Consider the following 27,402-nt stretch of genomic DNA (forward strand, 5'->3'; position numbering starts at 1 on the left):
ACTTGTGTATTAATATAGGTTGCGGACGTTATAGTGCCTACAATTCTGATATTTATGATGTGGTGGACAAGCACTGTGTGCGTGGGTTTTCTCGGAGTTCTCCCGTTTCCTCCCACTTTCTTCATTCCACCATTTCATTCATCTCTCATCATCACCGTCTCCTTTAGCCTAACCGGCATAATCGTGGAACGTAACACTCAAAAATTTCATTTTTTTCCTGGTATTTATGAATTCTGAAAGAACAACTTCGTGTAGGCTTTACTTTGGAAGTAATTTGGAAAGACGTGACTTGTTCAATGCATGCCGGAAAGTATCTCTCATCCATGTTGAAGTTCGCGAATAGTTTGGGGTTTCTGCATTACTACTGCCTGAATACAGCGTGCGTGTAAAGTCAGTTCTTATTTGTAATGTATATTTCTAAAAGTAAACAACCTATCACAGTTTTATTTTCATGGAATACATTATTGGAGTGTACCATTTGGTTAAGTTAAATTTCAACGTATACACCCGCATTTTTCACAACTTCTAAAATGTTAACAGTATTACACGCCAGCTAAAGCTGATGCTAGTTTCTAGGATAATCTAGATTAAAAATAGGTATTGACTTTACAAGCACCGTGTATATTCTGAAACTGTTAAATTATTCCTTGTCTTCCTGTAGATTTCGTAATATTTTTTATAGATACGTTGCTTTCATCAATTCCTAATTTACAACTGCAGGGTTGGCTGGCTTAAACAAAAAAAAAAAACTTTAAATCATGTGAACTTCATGATGACGTCTTCACATATCGCACTATCTGCATTACGTTTATCTACTTTTCCCCTTTTAATCAAGGGGTCCCGTGCTCAATTCTCGGTCGAACCTTTTGTAACGCATCTCTCAAGTGTAAACCAAGTAGCGATTCAAGGTGTCCCTTTAAGCGAAAGTCTTCTCCATGATAACCTTGGTATTTTATAAGGATGTTAAGCCTAAACATACGAAACGAAACCAAATTATATATTTCTACCTGTTGTTTTATAAAGAAGCCAAGGTTGCTTAAATATATTGATAGAAATTGGCAAAATATATCAACTGCCTACGTAGCTTCCAACAGCTTCAACTTGGATTCGACTTTTTTTTTAATTTTGTTGAATGTTATCTACATAAATTTGTAATTAATATGATACGTTGACCTTAAAATTTTACATACAAACACATCTAAACTAATAACAGAATTTTCCCAGTGGCTAAGGCGGGAGCTTCTCGATTTATATGTAATTCAGTATAATGTTTTTACTTGTGTAACTGCTTATCTTTTTGTAATTCGGAAATGACTCTTGACAATTATATTAACAACTAGGCCTATGTAAAGTTCAGTACAACGTATTTTTATCAGGCGTCTGTGAGTGAGTCGGCAATTTCATTTGTGACCAATTAATCCCGGTTACGTGTCGAAATATACAATTTTTCTTGAATGTAAGCTGAGAAACGGTTTGGATTCCCTTCCAGCATAACCTTGTTGTTGCATAATAACACCAAGACGAAACAAACTAATTTCTGTCCATATCTAATATAAATACATAGAGTAAATTATTTAAACAAAAAACCTGGTTTTTTGTTTTTTTTTTCAATAAAAACCATGGTTTTTGCCAACCCTGTACAACTGCTTGAAAATTAGTATGTAACTTTCTTTTATTGGAAAAACGAAACGTCAGTGCAAATATTAATCGTTGAGGATGCGCCAATTGCAAGTGACTCGGTGACACTGTCCTCTAAAATCAATGTAATTTGTTTAAGGACATCAGTTGTATGCGCTAAATTTCCATTACTATTACTTGAGTGCTTAGTGTGTATTTCGTTACAGGTCTAAGAAATGACAAACTTGGAGGTCACAGCTCAGAAGCCATCACATGAAACACCATAAAAAGACAAGTGTAATAGCTGAGCAATTTAGTTGGCACGCTGCAAAAGGTAACAGCTTTCACTCATTAATTACTAACACAATAATAGATAAGAAACTCTCCCTACTGTTCTTTAATTTCATTTTCAGAGTGGAAAAAAATTATAGAAGTTGTCATTTGAAGAGCGATACACTATGTTTAAATTCTTGTAAAAAAAAAAAGGAAAAACTTTCTGGTGCCCTTTTTAAATACATACTGTTGTGCCATGAATACTTCTCAGAATCATCTTCCTGTAAACTTTACTTCCCAAAAGCATGTACTACAAGCGCTGTTATAACATTTAAAACACTTTGAAAATACTTATTTTTAGCAAAATGTGCAATTTTCCCATCTTCAAGTGACACGCTATATTTAAGTGTCCGTGGAAGAGAGAGCTGAATATGTATAGAGTATATTTCATCCTTTTACTGAATTGTTCTGTCATGTTGGTAGTTTTCTTGAGCATTTCATGATTCATTCCTACATTCGCGATTTTTTGTATTCTTTGCAATGCAACGTTAACAAAATTATTCATTTGTATAAGGCAAAGTAATATGTATGGCCTGCTCCGTGGGGAAAGAAATCGAGCAAGGTAGCGGTCATCAAGGCCTTAGTAACCACCTCGGCATTCACCTGGTGCGACTGAGGGAAAAAGAATGATCGGGTCCAGATATGATATCAGAGCCTTCGGAATGAGACGCTAGTTCTTCATCAACTCAAATGCTGCCACATGTTTTCAAATTATTATTATTATTATTTTTTAATATTAGGTTTAATATTTATAGGATGCTATACTTTTAAAAAATAAATGTGTGACCGCTTCAACATGTTACAACGTCCGTAAGTAAGCTACTCTGAGGTATGTCACTTTCACCTGTAGCTGTTGTCTTCCTTGCCATTTACATTTTCTTCAGGATTTTAGTTTTGTAACACAATATTGTCTTCACAAGCTGCTGTAGTTCCTACACAAACATTTTAAATATTTTTGTAAGTATAAGATGTAATAATTGATCTTTAATCATTCCCTGTTGTTATTATGTTATTATTTTTATTAACAGGGATCTCTATTATTTTTATTTTCAGAAACTGTGTAACACAAGAGAAACGTAACTAACGATGAGATAGCGTAGATTATTGGGATATGGGTTCAGCATGTCATACAGGGACGAACAAGAAGATCAGTTAAGAATTCAGCTACAGTTCCACAGAACTTTAACTGACAATTCACAGCATCGAAATTATAGTTAGTTTTGGTAATCAAAAGTGACGTTATAAAGAAGCAAATATATATTTCTGGTTATTCAGCAATGTGATATTTCTTGAAAGTAGCAAAAAGTAACATTTCGTGAAAAGATCTATTGCCTATGCGCCGTAGATTTGTAAAACATATTTTCAGTAAATATTGTTGTTGATTTTTATTTAATTAGTGTCAGTGACATAATTTTCTAGAACAAGTGTTTCTAAGTTAAAATGTGAATTTCTGATATTTGAGAAGATTGTTCTTAATGTATAGAAACAAATAATACGAGCAGCATGAAGATGCTGCTGAAGAGAATTTAAATAAATAAAGCCAGAATAGTGTACATTTATATTTTTATTTAACTACTAACCGATATAAACTGATATATATGTATATTTATTATAGTGGACAGTGTAAATTATAACTACATAATGTTAGCTTGCTCTCGTAATAAGCTGCTTTATTATTATTATTATTATTAACTCAAACTTATTTACACACAGAATGCTTGTGGGTGTTCCACTGCTATTACTGGTATGTTGCCACGCCGTCTATGTATGTTGGGGTGTCTTATGTGATGTTGCGACGTTGAGACTGCAAATTAGAGCCTTCACAATCATCGCGTGCTATTTGTTCCCAGCAAGAAGCCGTCATATATGCAGAGTAACGAAAAAGTCCGGAGCCCATAGGCCAACTCGGTTACTATTGCAGGTATGGAAACAAGGTAAGATATGTAAGGACTCTTTTAACTTCCAGCAACACTTGTTTTTGTACTAGTGTAGCACTCAATAAAGAAAATGCGTTACCATACATCATGTCGGGCTACACGAGTGAATGAATGTGTGGTTTGAAATTATCTACACCGAGAAGAGTTGAAAGGAGACACAGTGAACGATAAACATGCAAATGCAATATCCACGCTAGTGGCGTAGGAACCACGGAGTTGGGGGGACAGGGGGGAGTGCAGATACGAAGGACGCGAAATTGGGTCTTGCACTATATTTTTCATTGTGTCTTTCCGTTCCCTTTGGTCCAAATAATTTTAAACCACACTTTCTTTCATTCAGTGTTGTCCAACAGTAGCAGCGTTGTACTTTTCGTTATTATTGGGCAGTATACTAATATAAAAACAAAACTTGCTGCATTTTAAAAATTTCCTTCTTCATCTTACCTTGTTTTCGTATCTGCAATAGTAACAGAGTTGGCCTATGGGCTTTGGGTTTTATCATGTACAGAAAATATTCTGTAAATATTTTGTCATATACAGAAAATATTCCCTAAATATTTTGTCATGCACAGAAACTATTCTCTAAATATTTTCTGTGATGTACAAGAAATATTCACTAAATATATTCTGTCATGTAAAGAAAATATTTTGGCATATGTAAGAAAATGTTGTCTGCGTTATTAGTAAATAATTTTAAAATATTCCATGAGAAATATTAAAAAACCATTTCCTTAAGGGAAGTAGGATACATTTTCTGAAGGAAAATGATGGCATGTTATAGAAACGTTTTGAAAATATTTCATTGCTGTGTGGGTAGTACTTATCATGTCCAGATATAAAAATTGTGCTACTATTTTTACATTGAAAATTCTTGTTTATGTTTTTATATAGATAAAAAATCCTTTACTAGGTAAAATAATGGAAAATCGATGATTTTCCCAAGGCGATTAAAGTTTTCGATATTTTTTTTTTTTTTAAGATTACAACCAGACAACCAGAATGATACTCAAAAAGTATAACATATGCTCTGAGATGTGAACAGAGAATGAAAGTTATCTGATAAAATTCCGTGGTCAGACAGTAAAGTTACAAGCAAACGTATAGAATTAATGCAAACTAACTTATCTCCTTATATATAGATCATAAGACAGTGTAAACTACCCTTAAATTTAGTTTTTCTTTGTAATATTTGCAAATGCTAGGAAACAATATACGGTATGTTTGAAATGGCTACTTCTGGAGTACGTAGGTCCGCATCCAGGATATCTGAAAAGTGATTGTTTCTCTTAGACCAGCTTTTTATATCTTGTTGAATAATCACCTACATAAGGAACAAAAATGGAATCCTGTCCTCAGCAATTAACTGGTATAGGTTACCAATCATAATCGGAGAAATATAACAACTAGGGTTCGAATCTCTATGACCAATAAGTTGAAAATATGCATGTTTTATGACCGAAAAAATACAAACTATGACTTAAAATGTGCTCAAATACACACGAAGTAAATCATTTTTTACTGAAAATGCATTTAAACTTGAATTTTTAACAAATATATTTCTAAGAATAATCATTTGTTAAGGCATTTACGTAGTTATTTTGGCCTGAATGAATATGTGTAAGCTCTGAAGAATAGATCACAGCATATTACTGACATTATAAGACAAAAGCTGAATGACCATATCCTCAATCCTAATAATGACATATATCTATTTAAACAAAAATGAAACCCGTCTAAAATATAATCAAAAATAAGTTTTTGTATCACTTCAAGCCCACATGGCCTCACGCCAAAATATGGTTCAAATATACATATATATAATTAACAAAAACATTTTCTTTATTACAACAATCAGAAATATGTTTATATTTAATTATACATATAAAAAGATAGGATGAAGATATGACCTCATAGAAATCCGAGCCTTAATGAAAAACTTTATTTCTAATTTACATCTTAACTCGGATGTTGTGACTGTTTTTACAACATAATGTTTAGCCGATGTTTGTCTTTGATGAGGAGACAGAAAATATTATACATTGATTTCCATGTAACTGTTCGTTGAAAAGTGTCTCAGATTATTTACTGTGTCCTCTGTCATAGAAAAGGAAGGTATGATATGCTTATCTTCGTAATGTACCCGACAAATTCTTTACGTAATAATTTACTTTTTTTCCGCAAATATGGAGCCCAGCAGTAGGTTTGGGCATGGAAATATAGGAAGAATTCGCACAATACACAGTTCATTCAAAATAGATGATTTAATTTTAAAAGCTGAAAAATACAGAGGAAATGAAAGTATTTTATTAACCAGAGCAACTAAATGCTCTTAAATTTTATATATGATTGTTTGGCAAACTTATGAATCTCTCGAAAAGATGATGTACTCGGTAAATAAAAACTAAGCCGTCGCAAGGGGTCACGTTCTTGGGTGTCCCAAAACCCTTGATTAAGGCACCGTACACGTACATTGAATCTCCACTGGACATATTTAGGCATATGTATGCTGTATGTGTTGTGTCTTTTTATTCATGACAATTACCTGTTTTATTTTAGTTATAACTATATTGATGAATGTTTATGTGTAACTGAATGTGAAGGGATTAATGACATTATGTGTCTTAATATGTGATTTTTTTTATTGTTGTTGTGAAGCAAGTGGACATAATAACCAAAATTGAAGTCAATTTTGTACAGTCAATCACGTAAATACAGTCACTCCTGTCCATTATAATTTAATTACATGGAATGCATGTATTCATAATTATACTATCAAGCTTTGCCTGCACGTGGGGAAGAATTGAACGTATTATAGGCGCATGTAATTAGTGTTTAATTCTTTGTTTTGTAGTAGATATTATCTTGAAGAGTAAAGCCAAACCAAGGGCGTATATACTTTTTTCTTTGTAGAAATGTTTTAATATGTAGTTGAGTAATTCTTAACAGTTGTTTAGTTACTTAATGTATTCCAGAGTTCATGTAATACAAATATAATATCCGCGTAAAAGTCAAAGACCTGATTGCTGAAGTACATTTTACAATGTTTCTTGAGGTACTGCTTGATTGGTATCCACTTTTTATATAGCCTTTTTTGTAGACGTCAATGTTTTGATTATGTCACTTTTGTTTCCACAGCTGCGTTGGTATGACGAGCTGTGTTTTTCCGCTACAGACGACGCATAGAGCCAAAATTTGAGGCGTCTCTTAAGGGAAAGCATTTCGGTAAAATCAAGAGGTTTCTTGTCTGGAACTAAGGAAAGGAAAGCAACCTCTTCTACTGAATTAATGTATATTGTTATATTAAAATATACGTTTAACGGATGAGTTCGACGCGAGAAAACTATATTTTTACCGATAAGATTTCCCTTACGTGCTGCCTTTAATTTGAACATTCGACGCCTGTTCACATCCATATTCGCACACACAGAGATTGTCTAACATCTAGTGGACGTCTCTCTATATTCTTATGAAACGACCCTCGGTATACGTATGAATAGCCCACTGGACCAAACGTTCGTTTTACCTGCGTTTTACGTCTACGGCAGATTACTGGGCGTCTGTGTACGTTCACAAAACTCAGTTACTGACATCGGCACGACATATATTGCACTTTTATACAGGTACGTATCTGATGTCCACTGGGCACACATTTGAATTCCTGAAGGTTTACTGGAAAAATTTTCGACAAAAGGTTTACCTCTGTTAAAATTCACATCCACGACAAATGAACGTCTATAAGCGTACACATCAATGTCTTAATGACATATACTGAACACCTACTTACGTCCGATATGTCCCTCACTGACGCACTGACTCTCAAAAAGCGGACATGTAATGGACGTTCCATGGGGTACTATTAAGATCTATACAAACGTTCAGAAGACATCCTCTTAGTGTTCTGTTAAGGTACACTATATGTTCATGGTCAAGTATCAATGGGTTTACTTTCTGATGGACGCAGTTCGCACGTAACATGTTGGTCCATCTTACATTCAGACGACCTAAAGCGGCTAAATTCCTAGATCATATTTGGACTTGCCTGTGCTGGGTGGGTGTTTTACAAAAATTGAATTTGCGAGAAAAATTTATAAACTTATGGCACCTGTGAGCTTTATAACATTTATGTTTTAATATCTTTTGCAGTGTTTGATCTTTTCCAAAATCTTTCTTTTCCACACTCCTTCGATATATCAGGTTTCTCATTACTGTGTGCTAACATATGCTTTGCCAAAATTGAACTTAAACTAAATCACTTTTCACACACTGAACTCTTCTTCCTGTGTTAATTACTGCCTTCTGCCGAATGCTAATTTTGCACAAATCGTATCCCACACTTTTTCCATGGGAGCTCCTTCATGGCTGAGCGGTTACCGTACGCACCTTTGGTGTTGGAATCCTGGATTCGATTCCCGGCGGTAGCTCGTGGTTTGGATACCACGCTTATAAGAGGGTCCACATAATCTCAATGCAGAACGGGACGTTAAACTCAAAATCAACTTCAAACTCTTGGCATTGAAGAAAAATTTCACCTATGTGTAATAACGTATGTACAAGCAAATGCAGTTTGACGAAATCTCTACTGACAGTCTTGCCGTGTATGAGGATTCTTAACTGTGTATCAGGATATGTTTAGTCAAGTTTGAACGTCGACAAAGTATCCCAAACCGTTGGTATAAGTAATGTTTTTCACATTCATGTATCAACGTATGTTTAACCAACTTTGATCGTTCACTAAATTTCATTCGACTCTTCGCACATGTGAAATTTTCACACCTGTATGTATTAACATGTGTGGAGCTCAATGTGAACGTCGAATAAATTTATTCCTATACTTTTAGCATCTGTGAGGATTTTCACCTGTAGGTACTAACATGTGTGCAACTAAATTTGAACGCTGACAGAATGTGTTTCCACGCTCTTCCCATTTATGAGGTTATGTACATGCATTTGCATGTTTTAACTTGTGTCTAGCATATTTGAAATTTTTAACTTGTATGTATTAGCATGTGCCTAGTTAAATGTGGACGTTGTCTAAACTTTCTACCACAGTCTTTACATGTGTGAGGTTTTTCACCTGTATGTATTAATACGTGTCTACCTAAATCAGAACGGCAATTAAACTTTTTCCCACACTCTTGGCAAGTGTGAGGTTTATCATTTGTATGTGTTAACATGTGTCTAGCCAGATTTGAACGCTGACGAAATTTGTGACCACACTCTTTGCATGTGTGAGGTTTTGCACCTGTATGTATTAATATGTGTCTAGATAAATCAGAACGGTAATTAAATTTGTTTCCACACCATTGGCATGTGTGAGGTTTTTCAATTGCATGTGTTAACATGTGTTTAACTAAATGTGAACGCTGACTAAATTTTCCACCACACTGTCTGCATTTATGAGGTTTTGCACCTGTATGTATTAATACGTGTCTACCTAAATCAGAACGGCAATTAAACTTTTTCCCACACTCTTGGCATGTGTGAGATTTTTCATTTGTATGTGTTAACATGTGTCTAGCTAAATTTGAACGGTGGCGAAATTTGTGGCCACACTGTTTGCATGTATGAGGTTTTGCATCTGTATGTATTAATATGTGTCTAGCTAAATCAGAACGGTAATTAAATTTGTTTCCACACTCTTGGCATGTATGAGGTTTTTCATTTGTATGGATCCTGTAATAAATTCAGTAAAATAGGGAGTGGAAATCTAGGTACACTATATGGAACAACAAAGAAATGCATAAGTTTGCATCTAAAAAAGAGCAACAAAAATATTGCATTTTTATCGTGAGGCTTTTGAAGGTAATCATAAGTTTTAGTATGGCGAAAGTGCTAAACCTCATAACTCACCAAAACCAAACTTTCAGGAGAGCAATAAATCTGTTCTGTTTTTACCCTATCTTATATGCGATACCAGGTTTTAAAAGTTAGTTTTTTCACGTTTTTCTTTACCGGGTTTTGGTTTACGATCTTTCACACGCACGTAGAATCAGATGTGGGAAATTGAATGCAACCAAAATCTAAAATTCCATAAAAAGTGGAGATACAATGTTTTGCACTTTCCCCCGATAAACTGATTTATAATACTATTGTAATATTACATAAAATCTTGTAGATATTAGAAGAAGAGAACTATTGAGGTGTTCCAGTATCATTTCTAATCTCCGAAGAAAAGGATGTCCTTTAGTTTGATATCTGAAATCGTATCTACATTTATCTATCAGTTATCGGATTTAACTTAAATGCATATTACCACGTTACACTATCGAATGAACATCTGAATATTACAGGTGAAAATGGTGGCATGGCACGCTCTCACTGACAGTACTTGTGTACTATATCATTATTTTTTGTGTTATAACATTTAGTAATTGCGAGAGATTTTTGAAATTACAACTACCAAAACAGTTCGTATTATGACAAAGAAAGAAAACAAGACTAACACCATTTTTATAAATTTTGTAGAAAACACGCCATTTCAAGCAGTATGCTAGTCTCTACTAGTGCTTCTAATATCATTTGAATACTCTGAGATATTAAATTTTAAACCGTTATACAATCTTTAAGTCTATTGATATACATCTAGGTGAAAAAAGCACTCTTGTTAAATACGAACGTTTGAGAATGCGACGCCCTGAATATTAATAAAATTAAAGAAACATGGTATATATTTAATTATGAAAGAAAGTCATCTTTACTATTTAAAATAAGTTAGCTATTTTGTTGAGTACCTATCTTTACTTAAGTTTTTATCATGTTACTTCCATTCAAATTGATATTATAAGGAGAGAAGGAGGATCAACAAATATACGTCAAAAATTAATATCTCATGTGTCTCGCTTGTCAAAGAAGGAAAATTAACATAAGCTTATCGTTTAAAATAAACGGTTGCATGCACAGGTGTATTGGAAAATGCTATATTCAACAGGGAGAAGAGTAACATTGAACATAAAATTATCAGTACTTACAGTTGAGCTACAAATTCTCTGCTATAATTTCAGGACACATGTGAATACCTTGAAAGTATACTTTACACAGATGCGCACTCTGTCTCCCTCTTTTGTTACTTTTTATTGTCTTTTTACGTTACTATCATTAGAATTAGTGTCCTATGAGTAAGAGAAAAACTTTAAATTGTACGCGAAAGCAGAGTATCAGACAAGTGGATTACGTTACGAAGGTTAATTTTACAATATACGAAGTTCGACAAGAAAGTAATAAGAAAACTGTTTTAGCTTCTGCTAGCAACGCTGCAGTGTGAAACCGTCGCCAGAGTGTGGCATTGGGCCTGCTCCAATAGCACAGCACGTGGCACGCACGAAATATTTTTCACTCTGAAGTTAGAAGTTAAAGAGTGCGATCGTGTGTTCGACCCCTGTCACAACAACGAAAGCACGTAATATTGACTAGTGCTACGGAATCGCCTTCTGTATGAAACTTGGTGAAACTGCCTCGATAACGTACCGGAAGATTTAGCAGGCCTTTGGAAATAAACTGTTATCAATAGCAGAGGTGTATTGTTGGTACAAAATGTTAGCGGAAGGCAGAACAGAAATCGAAGATGAACATCGTAGTGGGCGACTCACAACAATATGGATGGAGGAGGGCACAGACAAAGAGAGGGAACTTCTCTCAGAGGATAGACGATTAACCGTGAAAATGATTGAGGATAAACTGAACATAAATAGAGAAAATGTGCGTCTGATATTAACTGCCTCGCACAAGCTCCCTTAACCCGTTTGTAGTGGCGGTTTAAGTTTGCAGGGTTTCCAGTATCAGCTAAAAAAGACATTCTTCTTACGTTATTGCCGGGTCTCGTAATTGAAATGTTTCCTGAAAACCAGTTGACAAGTGTTATTGGATTTAAGGAACGAAAACGGGAAATTCCCATTGTTTCCTAAATGCATAAAATTACCATATGATTTAAATTCGAGGGCAGAATGTATACCACAATAATTTTTTCTCCCCATGTGTTCCATTGGAATTATGAAATTGCATGACGAGAGAGTTTGACATTTGCGCTACTGAGATTTCTTTGTTTTCCTATGTAGCTCTAGTAACACATACTTGAACTACGAAAGAAATATGGCGCCCTGTTACTGTCCCCCAATTGTGAAGAGAAGCCAGTTATGATTAGATTTCAATGAATCAAAGGGCGTACACCAAGAGAAAATTACTGTAACATGCGTACCGTATATTTTCTTGGGACGATTATATGGACTGTTGCAATGTTTCCAGTTATTGTGCATTCAGCCAAGCTCCAGGCGCCCGGTAACAGGCTTCAACATTGCAGATTATCAGCGCCATCCAGCCAGCAATTCTTAGTGACCGTCGTGTGCACCTCCGAACCTTATTGCAGAAATTCAACATTTACTATGCTGTAGTGTACGACCTTGCTCAGGACACGTTGCAATTCCATAAAGTTGGTGCTCCCAAGGTGCTTAAGAACCTGACAGATAACCACTAAGTTCAGCGAATGATGACATGCTTGGATCACCTAAAGCGTTATGCCCTCTGTATTCAATCGTGGATGTCTTGGGCATACTATTAGACGCCCGAGACCAAGCACGTTTTTATGGAGTGGAAACCTACTGGTTTCCAACACGACAAAAACTAAACGTAATTCAATTTGCGAGAAAAGTGCTTGTGACAGTGTTCTGCGACTTTTGTTGTTTTATTGGGGATTTGTTAAACACAGGACCACTGTAAATGCTGCAACGTTAATTAAAACTTTGGTTACTGTTGCGTCGTGCCCTGCGTGACAAACGCCGCTACAATAATGGTGACAACGTTAAACTTCATCATTACTGCCAGTCCACAAGTCTCTTATGTCTCACACTTTCACATCTCTATGTTCTCATGAAGAAATTCCTCACCGGTCAAAATTTTGCGACAGATGCGGAAGTTAAAACAGCAGTCCGCACATTCCTATACTCCACCATAACAGACTTTACGAACAGGGCATCCTTAATCCGGTACCACAAACACCGTGCTCGTGGGTTTTCTCGGGGTTCTCCCGTTTCCTCCCACTTTCTTCATTCCACCATTTTCACTCATCTCTCATCATCACCGTCTCCTTTAGCCTAACCGGCATAACCGTGGGACGTAAAACTTAAAAATTTCATTTCATTTTTTAATCCGGTACCACGCTCATAGAAACGTATTGAGAAAGTTGGTGACTGTAGAAAAGTGGATCAAATACGTAACTTTATTTGTGCTTTGTTTGGTTTTTGCATATTAAAATTTTTTGGGAAAAAATATTGCACGTTGCTTTCCGATCTGACCTCCGAATAAGATGTATTGCACAGATATCCATTACACATCATCTGATGCAGTTTAGTGATCACAGCTTTGCCAGCATATAAAAAAAAATAAACTAGGATACCTACATTTCTGTTGGAATGCCAAGAAAAATTATACAGCTGTGAACCCATACATCTTAAACACTACATATAGACTAGTTTCGGTATTCTAATATGTGAAACGTCTAAAACTGCAGAAGGCCTCGTGGCACAAAATTTAAAAAAGAAAAAAAAATCAGGCAAACAAAATATTTTCATCATTTTTTATATAAATAACGCAATTTAATGTTAACTTATGTGAACTGGCAAAACAGAATCACAATTTTTTCCTAAGTAAATCTAGTTCGAATTGCCGGTTTTGTTCGCGAGTTAATACACAAAAATATTCAAGGGAGAGCACCTTGTGGGAAATTTTTCTTCAGTACATCTACTTAGTTTTAATGGTTTATACATGGTATAACTTTTTTACGCGATAGAGGGATTGAAAATTATGATACAATATTTTTAATGTTGTGATTAACACTTAACCTATATAAATATTTAAAAGGCCGAAACTAAAGAAGAAGAACACATTTAAAATAAAAATTTAAAAAATATCTTATTTCGAGGCTTCACCAACGGATTCCGAAGAAAATACACATTACACTTATACTTTCTTAGTTAAAGTTTCTTTATCTTTGTAGAAATGCATCTTGAAACAGGTCAATATTTCAATCCAGCCAAAAGTATGCCTGTGAAAGTGCAACGATCCTGAGCCAGTGTACAATAAGTTTACCCTGGCTCTGTATACGGAACGATCTGTGGAATTCAAAAGTTGAAGTTAAGCATTGGTATTTTTGATATACTGTTGTAGAGGTGTCGGGTGCTTGTTTCACTGGCTAAAAGCAAAGAACTTATTGTGCATACGTTCACGAAATTATGAATGAGAGCCTAAAGAGTTAAATATTTCCAACAGACCATGGTTCCAATAGAAGTTTTGATAGTAATTTTTGCTGTGTAATTTTACCTGCATATGTGAGAACTGAAGAAAATGCAATATACTCTTCATCGTTAAACTTAAGTATACATACGGTAATATACAAAACACAAACACCCTGTGGTTAAGTGGTCCCGTAGGCTCATGGCGTCAGATAAAGAACACCTCTACTGGATATAATCCACGATTAAACCAAACTACACTGGTTTTCTATCACGCACTTTAATAGGCTCCTGTTGTATAATCTCTCTTGTCGCTTCTGACCTACAAACCCGCCTACATAGTTTTACACTTTAAGAAGAATATTACAATTCCCATGCATATTTCTGTCGCAAACAAAGTGAAACTATTAGCTTAGATATTTTGTTTGCATTACTTTTGTAAATATATCTGATATCTTTCTTTTATGAACATCGACTCTACATTTAGTGACATGAACCTTCATTTACTTCACATAACGTTAAGTAACTTACTCAAATTTTGTTTTGAAAATTCGTAGGTCTTATTTCCTGCATGTTATTAACCATCTATATAATACAATATATTGCAAAATGTAATGTTATTCAGCTTAATTAGAGGCGAGATAGTTGGGTAAATGATCCATTTTTCAACGTAGTATTGCATGTGCATTATTTACAGTTGAGATATCTTGTGAATCTGTTCAACAGACAGTATCTTCTTTCTACTCGATTACAAGTAATGTTTACAGGCCATATGTTAAAAATACAACTGTAGCTGTGTGATAGGTCTATACAAATATCTACATTTATCTCCATGATTACATCAACAACTATCACTTACAAAAATTATTATACATCCAAAGGAAATTTCTTCTACAACACACCACTGGTATTTTGCTTTAGAATTATACAAGCTAGTAAACTTTTGTAACACACACATGAATAAAATTCATTGAACGGGACGAAAGTTTACTGATATAATTACACATGTGCTAACGATTATATCATTGCATACCAAAAAATGTGACCCAAATTAGAATCGAACTCACGACCTTACACTCGTAAGTCCGGTGCGTTACCGGACGCTAATGCAGAGTAGTTCTGACGTATGATTACCGTCATACTAGGGGCCGTCGAACCCTTCAGCATGGCTCTAATGACACGTCAGAACGATTCTGCATAGAGCCCAAGAGCTTTAGCTTTTATTTATGATACTTAGCAAAATGATAGAAGCGGACAAAGTATCGCGTACATATGAAAATGAGGAAATAAACAGCTGTTCAAAAATCTCACCGAAATATTTTGGTACAGTAAGAGAACTACAAATGATCAAGTTAAACGAGTTCGTGAAATGCTTTTAATTGATTGAATAAGTAATAGGATGTTAGCGAATGTGTGAGATATACAAAGTAAATGTCGAAATGGTAAGAACGTGGCGTGGGTAACAATATATCATTGTTTTAACGACGAATTAAATATCGTTGCTTTACTTTTGGATAGTAGTTAAAATAACAATAACTGGTGGCACTGGAGGAAAAAAGGGTGAAGCAGCTACATCGTCCTTAATAATTCGCACGTCTGCCACAAATCTGTTACACTGCTCGAATTTTTTCATCTATGACTAGGGGTCAACCTAGTGACATATATTACACGAATCATCCGTGCCAATACCCAAGTTAAACAAGTGAATATAGATTTAAAGTGTGGAACTAAGACTTCCAAACTAAGCGAATTCAATATTCAGACTGGAGGTAATACATCTGTAAATACTGGCTGCAATAGAGAACAAGGTCAAAAATAGTGTTTGTTCCTTGGACACTGATTCCATGTAAAGAAGGGGTTATTTTTTCTTACGCTATTAATTCTGTCCAAATAAATCTTGAAAACTATCGTTAATTTGAAGCACTTCCAATTTGAATAGAGGGTGGAGGGATGAGATACAAGCTACACTTGGGACGCTGAAAAGGTCTCAAAAACATCCCTCTACATCTTTTCGAGTTTTTCTGTATGAAAATCTGATAACAGAAGTACCAATAAATTCAACCACTTCCGGTTTCGATGCGCTGCTGCGGGTTGTGAGCTTTTATATAAGAAACAGAACTTATATTCTTTCCAAATATAACTTGTCGACATCTATTATCATTTGGGTTTTTTATGATAACCTTTGAAACCAGAAATGGACAGTTTCAACCTCTTCCGGTTTCATCTTAGAGTTAACGTAAAACAAAACCAATTCTTGTCAAATTAATGAATTAAAAAGCACTTATATCAATATGTTTTATCGTTTTAATAAAACTGGTAATAATTGTAAGCTTGAAACAATTTCTGTTTTGGAACAGTGTTGTCGATAGTTATGCTAACTTGACCTGAGACGCTGGAAATGGCTGAAATCTTTTTAAATAAAATAATTACACGCTATTTGTCACAACTTTCGTCTTACGTCGATAAAAGTTGAAACTGGAAACTGGTAATTTTAAACACCTATGGTTTGAATAGAGCTTCAACGGAAAGTAATGTTTTCTCGACCAGCAAACTCGAGTCGAAGAACACATCCATATTTTTTAGCGTTTTGGCTCTACGGAAATCAGTGTTTAAACAGCAATGGTAAATCTAAGATTTCCGTTTCTCGTATAGTGCTGTAAATAGTCACGTTGAACAGTTTGAAGAAAATACTTCTCCCCATTTATTAGAGTTTGTTCTGTGGCGATAAATGTTGAAACCATTTCTCGTTATTTCTAATCACTTCTCGTCCGAATAGAATCTCAACGCAGGAATTGAACATGTTCCTTAAATGCCAAATCGATTGCAAGAAACCGCAAGTTAATAGCTTTTAGCGCTTTTGCTGTAAAAAAAATCAGTTCTGAAATTGGATGTAATTGTAAATGGGATCAACTTGACATTTTAAAATTCTTTGAGTTTTATGGTCAACGTTTCCACCGGCTTGGCTAAAGGAGACAGTGATGATAAGAAATGAAAGAAATTGTGGAATGATAGTAGCGGGATGGGGGAATAAGCCCGATATAACCCACGCACACGGTGTTTGTCCAACACAAAGTTCACTTGGCAGCACTTGCGTTCGAAACAAGGACCCATGCACCAGAAGTGAACGCTCTACTACTGAGCCAGTGCTGCCTCACTTTAAGAATGTTGAGGATAGTCATCATACATTGTGTTGCGAAGCTGAATCCTCTGCACAAAAGTGTTTCTCGTTATCATATGTTGCAATTAAACGCCGAATTGTTTTCATAGACCCGCCTTACCCTACCTGCTACCGTTTTCGTTTTGCTACGAAAATGAAATCTAAGTGTTATGTCACACGCTTATGCCGACCAGGCTAAACGGGACAGGGATTATGAGAAATGAATGAAATATTGAAACGAAGAAAATAGAACTCCAAGGAAACCTACTTACACGGCGTTTGTCTACCACAAAGTCCGATTGGCGCGAACTAGGATTGCAGCACTGCCCAGGTGTATCAGAGGTGAATGTTCAACCATTGACCCGTTTTCATTCAAAATGAAATTAAATGAATTCTTTAGTTTCACGTCTCACGGGTATGTCGGCTAGTCTAAAGACAAAGGAATGATGAGAAAGGAATGAAATATTGAAATGAACAAAAAAGAACCAAGAAAAATCCACATACACACGCTTGTCTGTCTTTGTTCAGAAGCTATAATGTTGAAACTGGAAATTAACATTTAAAAAACTAGCGGTCAAAATAAAGGCTTATCGGAGAAGATGGTACCGACATTTGGGAACTGAACCGATTGTAACAAAGCATATCTCGATATCCCTTACCGTCTTTTGTAGATAGAAGTCAGTATAGAAACGAATTATATTTATAATTTCAGACACTTCCGAATTTGCTAGGTTGTTGCGCGTGTGGTATGTCATCTTTAGACCGTCCATTGAATGTAAAAAAAAAAAAAAAAAAACATTTGTCAATATGTGTTATCGTTCCCGTTCTATGGTGACAAATATTTAAACCGAAACGCATCATACTCGGTTTTAATCGCTCCGGTTTGAATAGGAGTTAGCAGAAAATGTAAGAAGCTGAAGTAATAGTGAATTTGAACAACATCCGGTTTTGCCAGAGTAACAGACAGTCATGATACGTATGTTATATATAGATACTGAATCGTTTACAAACAATCACTTCTCGTTGTGTGTTACAGCTACCTTGTGTGGCAATAAAGGCTAAAATCAAAATGACTAAACTGAATAAATTTCGGTTTGAAAACAAGGTTAACGGACGAAATAGGACCTATTCTTAAGACACTGAAATACTTATAATAAAATCATCTTGAAAGCATTGACCGTTTATCTTGTACGGAAGTCAGTCATGAACCGGACGTCATAGTAAATTTGAACTACTTTCCGTTTCGGGAGAACTGAGCGAAATAGCGCAAGTAGTAGAGCGTTTCCTTCGCATTCGGGAGGTCTTGGGTTCCATTCCCGTTGCTGACCATCCTGACTGGGGTTTTCCAGTCTCCCTCAGTCCTACTAGGCAAATGCCAGGATAGTACCAACTAAATAGGCCCTGGCCCACATCTGCCTATTTCTTTTGATTTTTATTGCTGTTGCTAGGTATCCACTATAAAATGGCCTCTGAGCTGTATTTGGTGATTGTTAAATAAATAAATAAATAAATTGAATAGCCTTGAATGTTGTGCTAAGACGATGAATCATGCACAAACATTCGCTTCTCGATATAATAAAATTTTCTATTAAACTTAAATATATTAAACTTATGCATGTAACACCTTAAAAGTCTCAAAAGCTGCTTTGGTTTTATGGACATTATGTAATATTACTTACCAAAAAGACTTCTGTATACAGTTCATAAAACTAGAGGTGGTATTATATCAGATTCCAAACCAGAAGGATCAATTTTCGAATTTCAGATTCGAAACCGTTTTAAGAAATGAAAAAAATCCTTGATTTTAAAATATATTTTCTACTAAAGCATACAAGAAACATTTCTACAAAATGCAGAGTGTGATTCATTCACTGCTAAGAGATTACAAAAATATTTATTTCACTCGTATAATAAAAGTAAAATAAGGCCGAAAGTACATATAGTTACAAGCTACAGTGGCGAGAATAATCCGCATAATGTGAAAAGACTTTCAAACGAAACAGATAAAAAAAATATGGTTGTTTTGTATCTAGGGTCATTCTCACGTCCAAAATCTAGAAAAACAACAACAGATAATTTATTTTATTCATCTAGTAAGAAAGACTGACCTCAGGTTCCATTTTCTGAAGTTAGAAGAAAAAAATGCAATACAGAAGATGGCTGAATCTTAAAATATACTTGAAATAGAGCGATTGGGAAATTTTTCGAGGCTTGTTCTAGAGATCTTTTATGTTTCCTAAATTCCCAAAAATGGTATCAATATTTGTCACTCACCGAAAAAATGACAGGATCTCTATTTTAACCATCCGCAGTTACAAGCCGAAAAGCAGCACTTTAGATACCCAACCTTACAACAAGATTATATACAACGATCCAAAATGTTTTTAAAGCTTGCCAGTAGAGTTAGCGTCATGCCAAATTTATACTTTGACGATAGTTTCCAATAGGGTGCAAACAAGATTTTCTAAGCCCGAATGTGTTTGAAATAGAACGAACTAAACTCTCTTTGTAACTTGTAGCTAGGTACATTTTAACATTTTTCTCACATCCGGAAAGATAAAGCTCGAAATTTACTACACATATCTCATAAAAATTACAAGATAAAAAATCATACATTTCGCACTTTGAAGTTGAATCGTTCCGTTTAAAAACTACAACTCCAGAAAACGTTACCAATCATACTATTTGAAATGTTATCAAACTTCGAATTTGTAATGGTAGATTTTCTGTTTCTCAATGCAAAGGATATAATTTGAAATTTTCTTGTATCTACTGCCTCAGTAATATATATATATATATATATATATATATATATATATATATATATATATATATATATATATATATATATATATAATTTTATGCAATCTAATGTAAAAATGTCATCAGATACCAGCAACGAAAATCTTTTCTTCTTCTATTTTCCATTTATTCTAAATTTTGACCTGTTATTTATGCCAATATGAAAAAACTACCATTGAAGTGTTTCATTTTAAATAATCATATTGAAATTTAAACAATGAAAAAAATTGAGTTGTTTTTCTTTTTAGAATTTGGAAAAGTGTACGGAGGCATAGGTATGAGGCATGAAAAAATTACCAATAGTTCTAATAGATACACGCCTTCAATTTTGAACGATTAATGGCGGATATTCTCTTTTAATATAGGGTACAATTTGAAATCACGTCAATTTTCTTAGACCAATGTAATGGGTTAATATCTTTTCTAGAATCTATAGGAGTGTAAATATCGACCTAGATATGTCACGAACTATTTCCTAGCTTTTCCCCCTTGAAACGGGTTTCGAAACATTACGGATCATTGGCGTCATTCTCAATATTAAAGAGGGAGAGTATTTCTGAGATTTGTTCTTCATATCAGTAAAAAAAAAACTGCATGCTGTGATTTCCTCAAATACTCAACGAGTATGATTATCAATATACATTTTGCAATTATATTTCTTGTGTGCTTTGTCAAAAAGTAATTTAAAATAAATAATTCTTATTGGATTTGGTTAGCTAAAAATTGTTATTGTGAACGGCATTAACTTCTATTTCATCATTTCCAGTTGAAACACCAGCAGCTGCATGAAAATAATTTTAAAGATACTGACAAAAATAAACACAGAAGAGTATTATTTTTGCGTTATCCGTGCCTCATCCGGTAAAATTACAATTCACTATTAATAATATTAATAATAAATATTATTATATTTATTATTATTATTATGAATGAGCAAAATTAATATCAATGTGCAAATTGCGATTGTTCTTGACTTACTTCAGGTTTAGTTACTGAATCTATCACCAATTAGTTTAGTGACCGCCAAGACAATGGATTAGATACCGACAGCAGCCCTTTTCGATTGTTCTCATATCTTCCCCCATTCCAAACCCTAGGGGGTCTCTCACCTAGATAGTACTTTTCTCCTGGTTTGTAAGTTACATGTGTATTTCAACTCATTGATTGAAATCAGACTACGAACCGAGTTCCATCTTTGCTACGTGATTGATTTGTTTATATATATATTTATATATATAAGTGGGAGTGTGTGTAAATTTTGAACCAACCCTATTTCGTTATGTTTCCTTGTCTCCAGTTAAAGTTTACAACCAAACGTTTATAAAAAGGCTACGATTTTTTCCAAACTATGATGTTCTTGATGCAACTACTTTAAACTATCGAACTCTACTAAAACTCTACTCTGTGAATTTCTACACCAGAGGAATCAACACGCAAGCATTCATTTTTTACAGATTTACTGTAAAATCCACAGAATTATAAACAACATATAAAAAATTCGGGCAAGCTTTTACTTTCACCCGGACAGTGCAACCGATTTCTCTTACCCGGTTCCCGAAGCAGTTTAGGAATTACATTCCAGTCGCTCCCACCGATCGTGACGTAACGCCGTGTGGAATTATCATGGTGGCAAAAGTGCAATCAAAATTACACCTGCGTGGCTTCTAACTCCCTTCGAACGCTCAGCTGATTCGTACGTAAATAGGTAACTTTTTCGTTAACCATTTAGGTACCATTTTCCCTTTTCGAAGCAGGAAATTTTCAGTGTTCTAGCGTTGTATATTTTCTATATTTCTGGCCTAACATTGAGTGGTATTATAAATGAAAGAATGGTTAATTGTTTTATTTGCCTTAATTTCACAAAAATGTATATTAAATAATTTATTTCGATTTTTTTACAATTGACGTTTTCGTGCTTTTTACAAGAGGTTGTATTACTGAGTGCTTACGACGTAATATAGAAGTTGGCAAGACTTTCTGTGGACAGTTGAGAGTTCAATGTTTGTGCTATTTATTAGGGTGAGAACGTGCGTCTGAGACCATCGTTTCTTATTGCGCAAATGATATATTTTAATGTTCACATTTGGGAACATTGGTACGTAGCGAGTTAGTTTGAATATTTGTTGTCTAAAATCGCGAAATGGCAAGGTAATTTTTTACGCTGGATGAAATAGTAGGCACGTTGAACACTTTGTGTGTTTCTGATCATGAGCAAATGAATATTTACATTTTCCCTCCAGATTGAACAGATGACATTTCAAACGAGGAGCACATAAATGAAGACGAATTAGTTCCTGTCATGCGTAAGGACGTATGTGGTGAGTTGATAAAGGCAGTGAATAATAACATCTATGACGCAAATGAGCTCAAAAATATACCATAAACTTGATCATCTAAAAAAGGAAGGGAAACAGTGTGTGCCTAAGTGCAAAAACGTTGCGAAAATTAGCCTCAATCCCATTTCTTGTTCACCAGAAAAACTTGTGGTTTCTCATCCTAATCTTGACGGTAGTTCTCCGATAGATATTTTCTTCAAGATCTTGCCTCCATCATACACTGAGCACCTTGTTCAAATGTGTAATTTGTACGCACAGCAGAAGTGAGCTCCACACATAAAAGTATCATATGAACAGTTACTACAATTTTTTGGTTTATTACTTCTCAGTGGGTATCATATTTTGCTTCTGAGAAGTCCTATTGGAGTACAGCAGACGACCTGTGCATACCGAATGTGTCATCCGTAAAGCCAAGAGCCCGTTTCGAACAAAAAATATTACCATATTGTTGACAATTCTAACTTACCAAGAGGAGACAAATTTGGGAAAATAAGACCTATATACGATGAACTACAGAAGAACTTGCAGTAGTTTGATATCTTTCACCAATCTCTGAGCATTGATGAAAGCATCGTTTCGTACTATAGGCATCACATCTGCAAACTGTTTATTAGTAGAAAACCACTCCGTTTTGGTTACAAAATATGGTTTTTATGTTCTTCTGACGGTTATCCATATGCAATGGGCCTCTATGGTGTAAACGACAATAGTACTGATAACGTTACTGAGGATATCCCATTAGAACGAGTTATTCGTAGTCTCACATCAATCATAGCCAACATAAAACAATGCCCAGCACGAAGTCCTTTTCTATAATTTCTTCACATCTTATGATGTTGTTTTAGAATTAGAAGGAAAAGGCAATCGAGCAACAAAACAGTAAGAGATAATCGTGTTCAACAGTGTCCTCTGACTCCACAGAAAAACTTGCTAAGGACGAAAAAGGAAAGTTTGACGTCAAAAGTGATGGTAATGTGTGCTTTGTAAGGCGGAATTAGAGGTAATATGTGCGGTTGTAACTATTGGTTCAAACTGTTTTACAAACTTGCCAGTAGAATCAGTGAGGAGATACTCTCGTGTACATAAAATAAAGGTTCCAATTAGTCGACTATTCGTTATTCAAAAGTACAATGAAGGAATGGAAGGAGTTGACGTTATGGATCGTCTTCTTGCATCATACAGACCCAAACTCAGATCCAAGAAACGGTGGTGGAATCTTTTCAATAATGCGCTCGATTTAGCAGTTGATTCTTCATTGCATTGGAAATTGCATTGCGAATTTAACACGAACAATGAACTCACACATCTAGTTTTTGAGGGAAGTTATCATGTGTCTTCTTCGCATTGGAAACATGACATCAATTAGGCCAGGTCCAAGATCGTATATCCCTATCGAAGCTCGAAACTCTGACACGCATTACATTGTAGATGCATTACAAGAACGATGAGTAGTGTGCAAATCTTATACAAGAAAAATGTGTTTTCTGTGTCAAGAGAGATTACACCAGAAGTGTTCTCCAAAGTACCATGGGTTGTAAGCATCTTTTCAAAGACCGGAAAAAAGGCTGTTAGTTTATGCTCAGCAAAATTCATGACTAGTATCGAATTTGAAACACTTTTTTTGCTATTATAAGTTTTTCAATTTCCTAAAAAGTACTAGTTATATAGCTTATAAAAATACTAATAAATACAGGTACATATACTAAGAGTAAGTGAATTGTAAGAATAGTAAATATGTATCTAAAATAAAAGCTTGTAGGTATTCAAGTGTACTCATGCGTAAAAACGTCGAGCCCTCCAATATATATTTACCCTCATGTGTACCACAAATGTAACAAGAGAAGAAATGTTAGACATATTTGAATTTGCTCCGTGTATAAACAATGTCTTATTTTACTTCAAAGTATTAATATATGTAAGGTGTAGGGAAGATAAGCAAATCGTATTTCGTATATATATATATATGCGTGACTTTGTGTAATGAAGTCATAGAAACGTGGACTGTATGAAATTCATTAATGTAATTAATTAATTAAATAATCAGAGAAAGTGTTGTGAAAGTAAAACTAAGACGTTAATTTTGCAAACGCGAGGTACCAATGTACCCAAACTGTTAGTGAATTTGCGTGTGAAAGGTATATACCACGTGAAAGCTCCAAAGGCACAAACAGTTCCAAGAACTGACTGAGGCAGAAACAGTTCCAGGAAGTGACTGAACCCATAAGAACCGATTGAAGTCATTGCCCGAGCCAAAGTAAAATCTTGACCCAATTCGAAATAATATTTTAATAGACTAGTACATAGATATCGTAAATATCTTGTGTTCTTACTTCTAAGATACCTACCTTCATAAAAATAAATTAATCATGATCGAACCTGTTATACGCGGATTCACACACAAAGAAGCTATTAACCATTGTAAATGAAATGAAGTATAAATGTAATTGTCGCGGTACTAGAGAAATATCCGAAACTTAAGGGATCAAGATAATTGCAAAATTTACGTTAGTAATGTATTATACTGGAACAGAAAAAAGTAAGCAATGGCAACATTTTGGAATGTTTCATATAACATCTTCACTAACGTACAAATACACAATTCACCATGAAAAATAATACACTTTATGCCATATAGTGTGTTTTGTCCTATGCTTGTTTACATGTATATTGACCTTTTGTAACGCGCCTGTTCCCTACGCAACACTTCGTTCCTTCTTCGGCCAACATGCTGCGGTCCTGCCCTGAATTACATAGCCATACTTCTTTCTAGTGGCAAGCCAGCACAATTTGATTCGTGTCTTTTACATAATAATTCTTATTGTATACGTACACTAAAGTGCTGATGTGAAACTATATGGATGAGTGCAATTCCGTCCCCCAAAAATGATTTTCAAGTTAAAAACAGCAGACTTTCAGCAAATGAAGTAATATATGCAGTGAATTTATGTATAGGTTTTTCAATAAATATCCACCTTTTTTTAGTTAGACTTATGTTTTATTAATGACTTTGGAAGACCTTCGGATAAGTGGCGTATTCGAGATAACTTGGGGATAAAGTTACAAACATCTATACGTTTGGTCCGGTATAAAAAAATCACGGTAGTATTTCGAAAATTTTCTGATCCCATTCAGCCACGGAGGTTTTTTCTTAAACAAGCCTCTATATATGGAACACTATCGCAAAGTACCCATATCAAAAATATCTACAAGAATTGGTTTGAAATGTGTATTCATTTTTAGGTAATGATTCCTTCATTAAGATGGGTGCACTCAATTGTGTTTCTGGGTACAACTAGTCTATGTGTGCCGCGCCACTTCCAAACTGTTGATTATTAATTTATGTTAGACGTAGGCCTACCTCCCGTAACTATTTCTCGAAAAGTATTCCATACAACTATAAAATTTCGTACCCAAGTAACTGTATTATCAATCTGAACCAGTTATTGTATATAAAATTTAACATTACCTTTCTGTCCCAACTGAATTTGAACTACTTGTAGTTAATTGTTTGTAGTCATCACAGTAAGAAGCGCAAGTCTCTTCAACCTCTACTTTTCTTGGTGTTTCTATATTATTTTCAAAGGCAGGATCTTTTAGTACTGCAAATTCAGATTTCATCATACCAATTTTTATTTTGACATCCGAAGAATACATAGCTACATCGTTCTCTCTTGTTTGCTCTCCTTCGGTTGAAGATAAAATTAATTCTTTGCTGTCATTTATCATTTCGTATGTCCATCCTTTCCCTTCGAGTGGATCTTCCTGAGGAAAACCATAATCAATTTCTTCTTTGTACAAAAATTCCAACTTAACAGATGCTTCACCAGCCATTATGGCTACAAATTTAATACGAACTTGCAACTATGCTTGATACTTCCATTTTATTTTATGGTACATGTGTTAATGAAATGGCTTACAAGAACGTTCATAGAAGCAATTTTATACTTGCAACTAAACATGCAATCACATCTTTAAAAATTACAGAATAATTACTCCAGTGTTGCCAGGTCCTTAAGTCGAGAAGTCACTACTGGGCCGCCAAAATTCCGCCACGTTCCGCTACCCTTACTGAAATTCCGCTATTTTTCACTGCATTATAAAATTAAACATAAATTGTAAAAAAAAAAAGAAAGAAAAAGAAAAAAAGAACGCTGTTAACAAAAGTGCAAAATATTTCACAAATTAATAATAGGACTAAATTCTAAACGAAAAGCCCTGATTTAGTACTTCATTAAATTTCATGAATTAAAAAAAAGATCTTCAGTCTTATTTCAGTTAATATTATTAAAGTAAAAGTCATGGTCAATACTTATCGTTCTTTTATTATAACTTTGTTTATTAACATATTAATGGGACGCGGTAGCTCAGTGGTGGATCGTTCAGCTCGGTCCCTGGTTCGATCTCAGCTTGTGCCGTGTGGACCTTGTGGTGGACAAACACCGTGCTTGTGGGTATTCTGGGGCTCTCCCGTTTTCTTCCACGTTCTTCATTTCACCATTTCACTCATTTCTCATAATCACCGTCTCCTTTAGCCCAACTGGCATAATCGAGGGACGTAAAACTCAAAGATTTCATTTCATTTTATACTAACATATTAACATTATGTAACATCAGTTGTAATTGTAAACATCTTTTTCTTCTAAAAATAGAAGAAATGAAAGAAAAAGACACATATGTTTTTTTCTTATTGCATACAACAATTTCTAAATTATAATGTAAGAATAATTACAACACTGTCACTTGACATAAATTAAACAAAGATTAGCGTGCAAATAATGTCGATATATGTATCAAATATAAAATTTATAAAATGTTTCATTACAATTATTTTCAAAAAAGAAGTTTTTTTTTCGTTTAATCCTACATTGTTTTTAATTTCTCTGCCCAAGAAGCTACTATAAAATACTATTTAACTTCATAAAAAATTCTATACTTTCGTCTCAATAGTACTTATACCTTACAACAAGTGAACCCTCTTTCCCCAAAACAATACTCTCATT

The 27,402-nt window shown here is 34.6% G+C and overlaps 1 protein-coding gene across 3 annotated transcripts; it reads right to left on the reverse strand.

The window, feature by feature from the left end:
• Window positions 1-5,276: 5,276 nt before the first annotated feature.
• Window positions 5,277-26,500, reverse strand: LOC145681229 (uncharacterized). Of its 3 annotated transcripts, none has more exons than XM_081752775.1 (2): window positions 25,869-26,500; window positions 5,277-9,560 (listed from the first exon to the last, which is right to left on the reverse strand). In XM_081752775.1, exons 1-2 carry the CDS (start codon window positions 26,231-26,233, stop codon window positions 8,873-8,875), a joined length of 1,053 nt encoding a protein of 350 aa, XP_081608901.1. In that variant the 5' UTR covers window positions 26,234-26,500; the 3' UTR covers window positions 5,277-8,872. The 3 variants fall into 3 exon arrangements, with proteins under 3 accessions (XP_081608901.1, XP_081608903.1, XP_081608902.1); XM_081752777.1 differs by having other exon boundaries at window positions 5,287-6,161; window positions 25,869-26,491; XM_081752776.1 differs by lacking the exon at window positions 5,277-9,560 and adding an exon at window positions 15,364-19,318 and having other exon boundaries at window positions 25,869-26,491.
• Between the last annotated feature and the right edge of the window lie 902 nt (window positions 26,501-27,402).

The sequence above is a fragment of the Thermobia domestica genome, chromosome 3, assembly GCF_964235325.1.
Source record: "Thermobia domestica chromosome 3, izTheDome1.hap1.1, whole genome shotgun sequence".
In the NCBI taxonomy this organism is placed as follows: domain Eukaryota; kingdom Metazoa; phylum Arthropoda; class Insecta; order Zygentoma; family Lepismatidae; genus Thermobia; species Thermobia domestica.

Coding starts and splice junctions, on each gene's coding strand:
- LOC145681229 (XM_081752775.1), bottom strand. CDS start 26,233: ATGGCTGGTGAAGCATCTGTTAAGTTGGAATTTTTGTACAAAGAAGAA. Junction 9,561..25,868: donor AATTCAGTTGGGACAGAAAG/GTAATGTTAAAT, acceptor AATTTATTACAG/GATCCATACAAATGAAAAAC.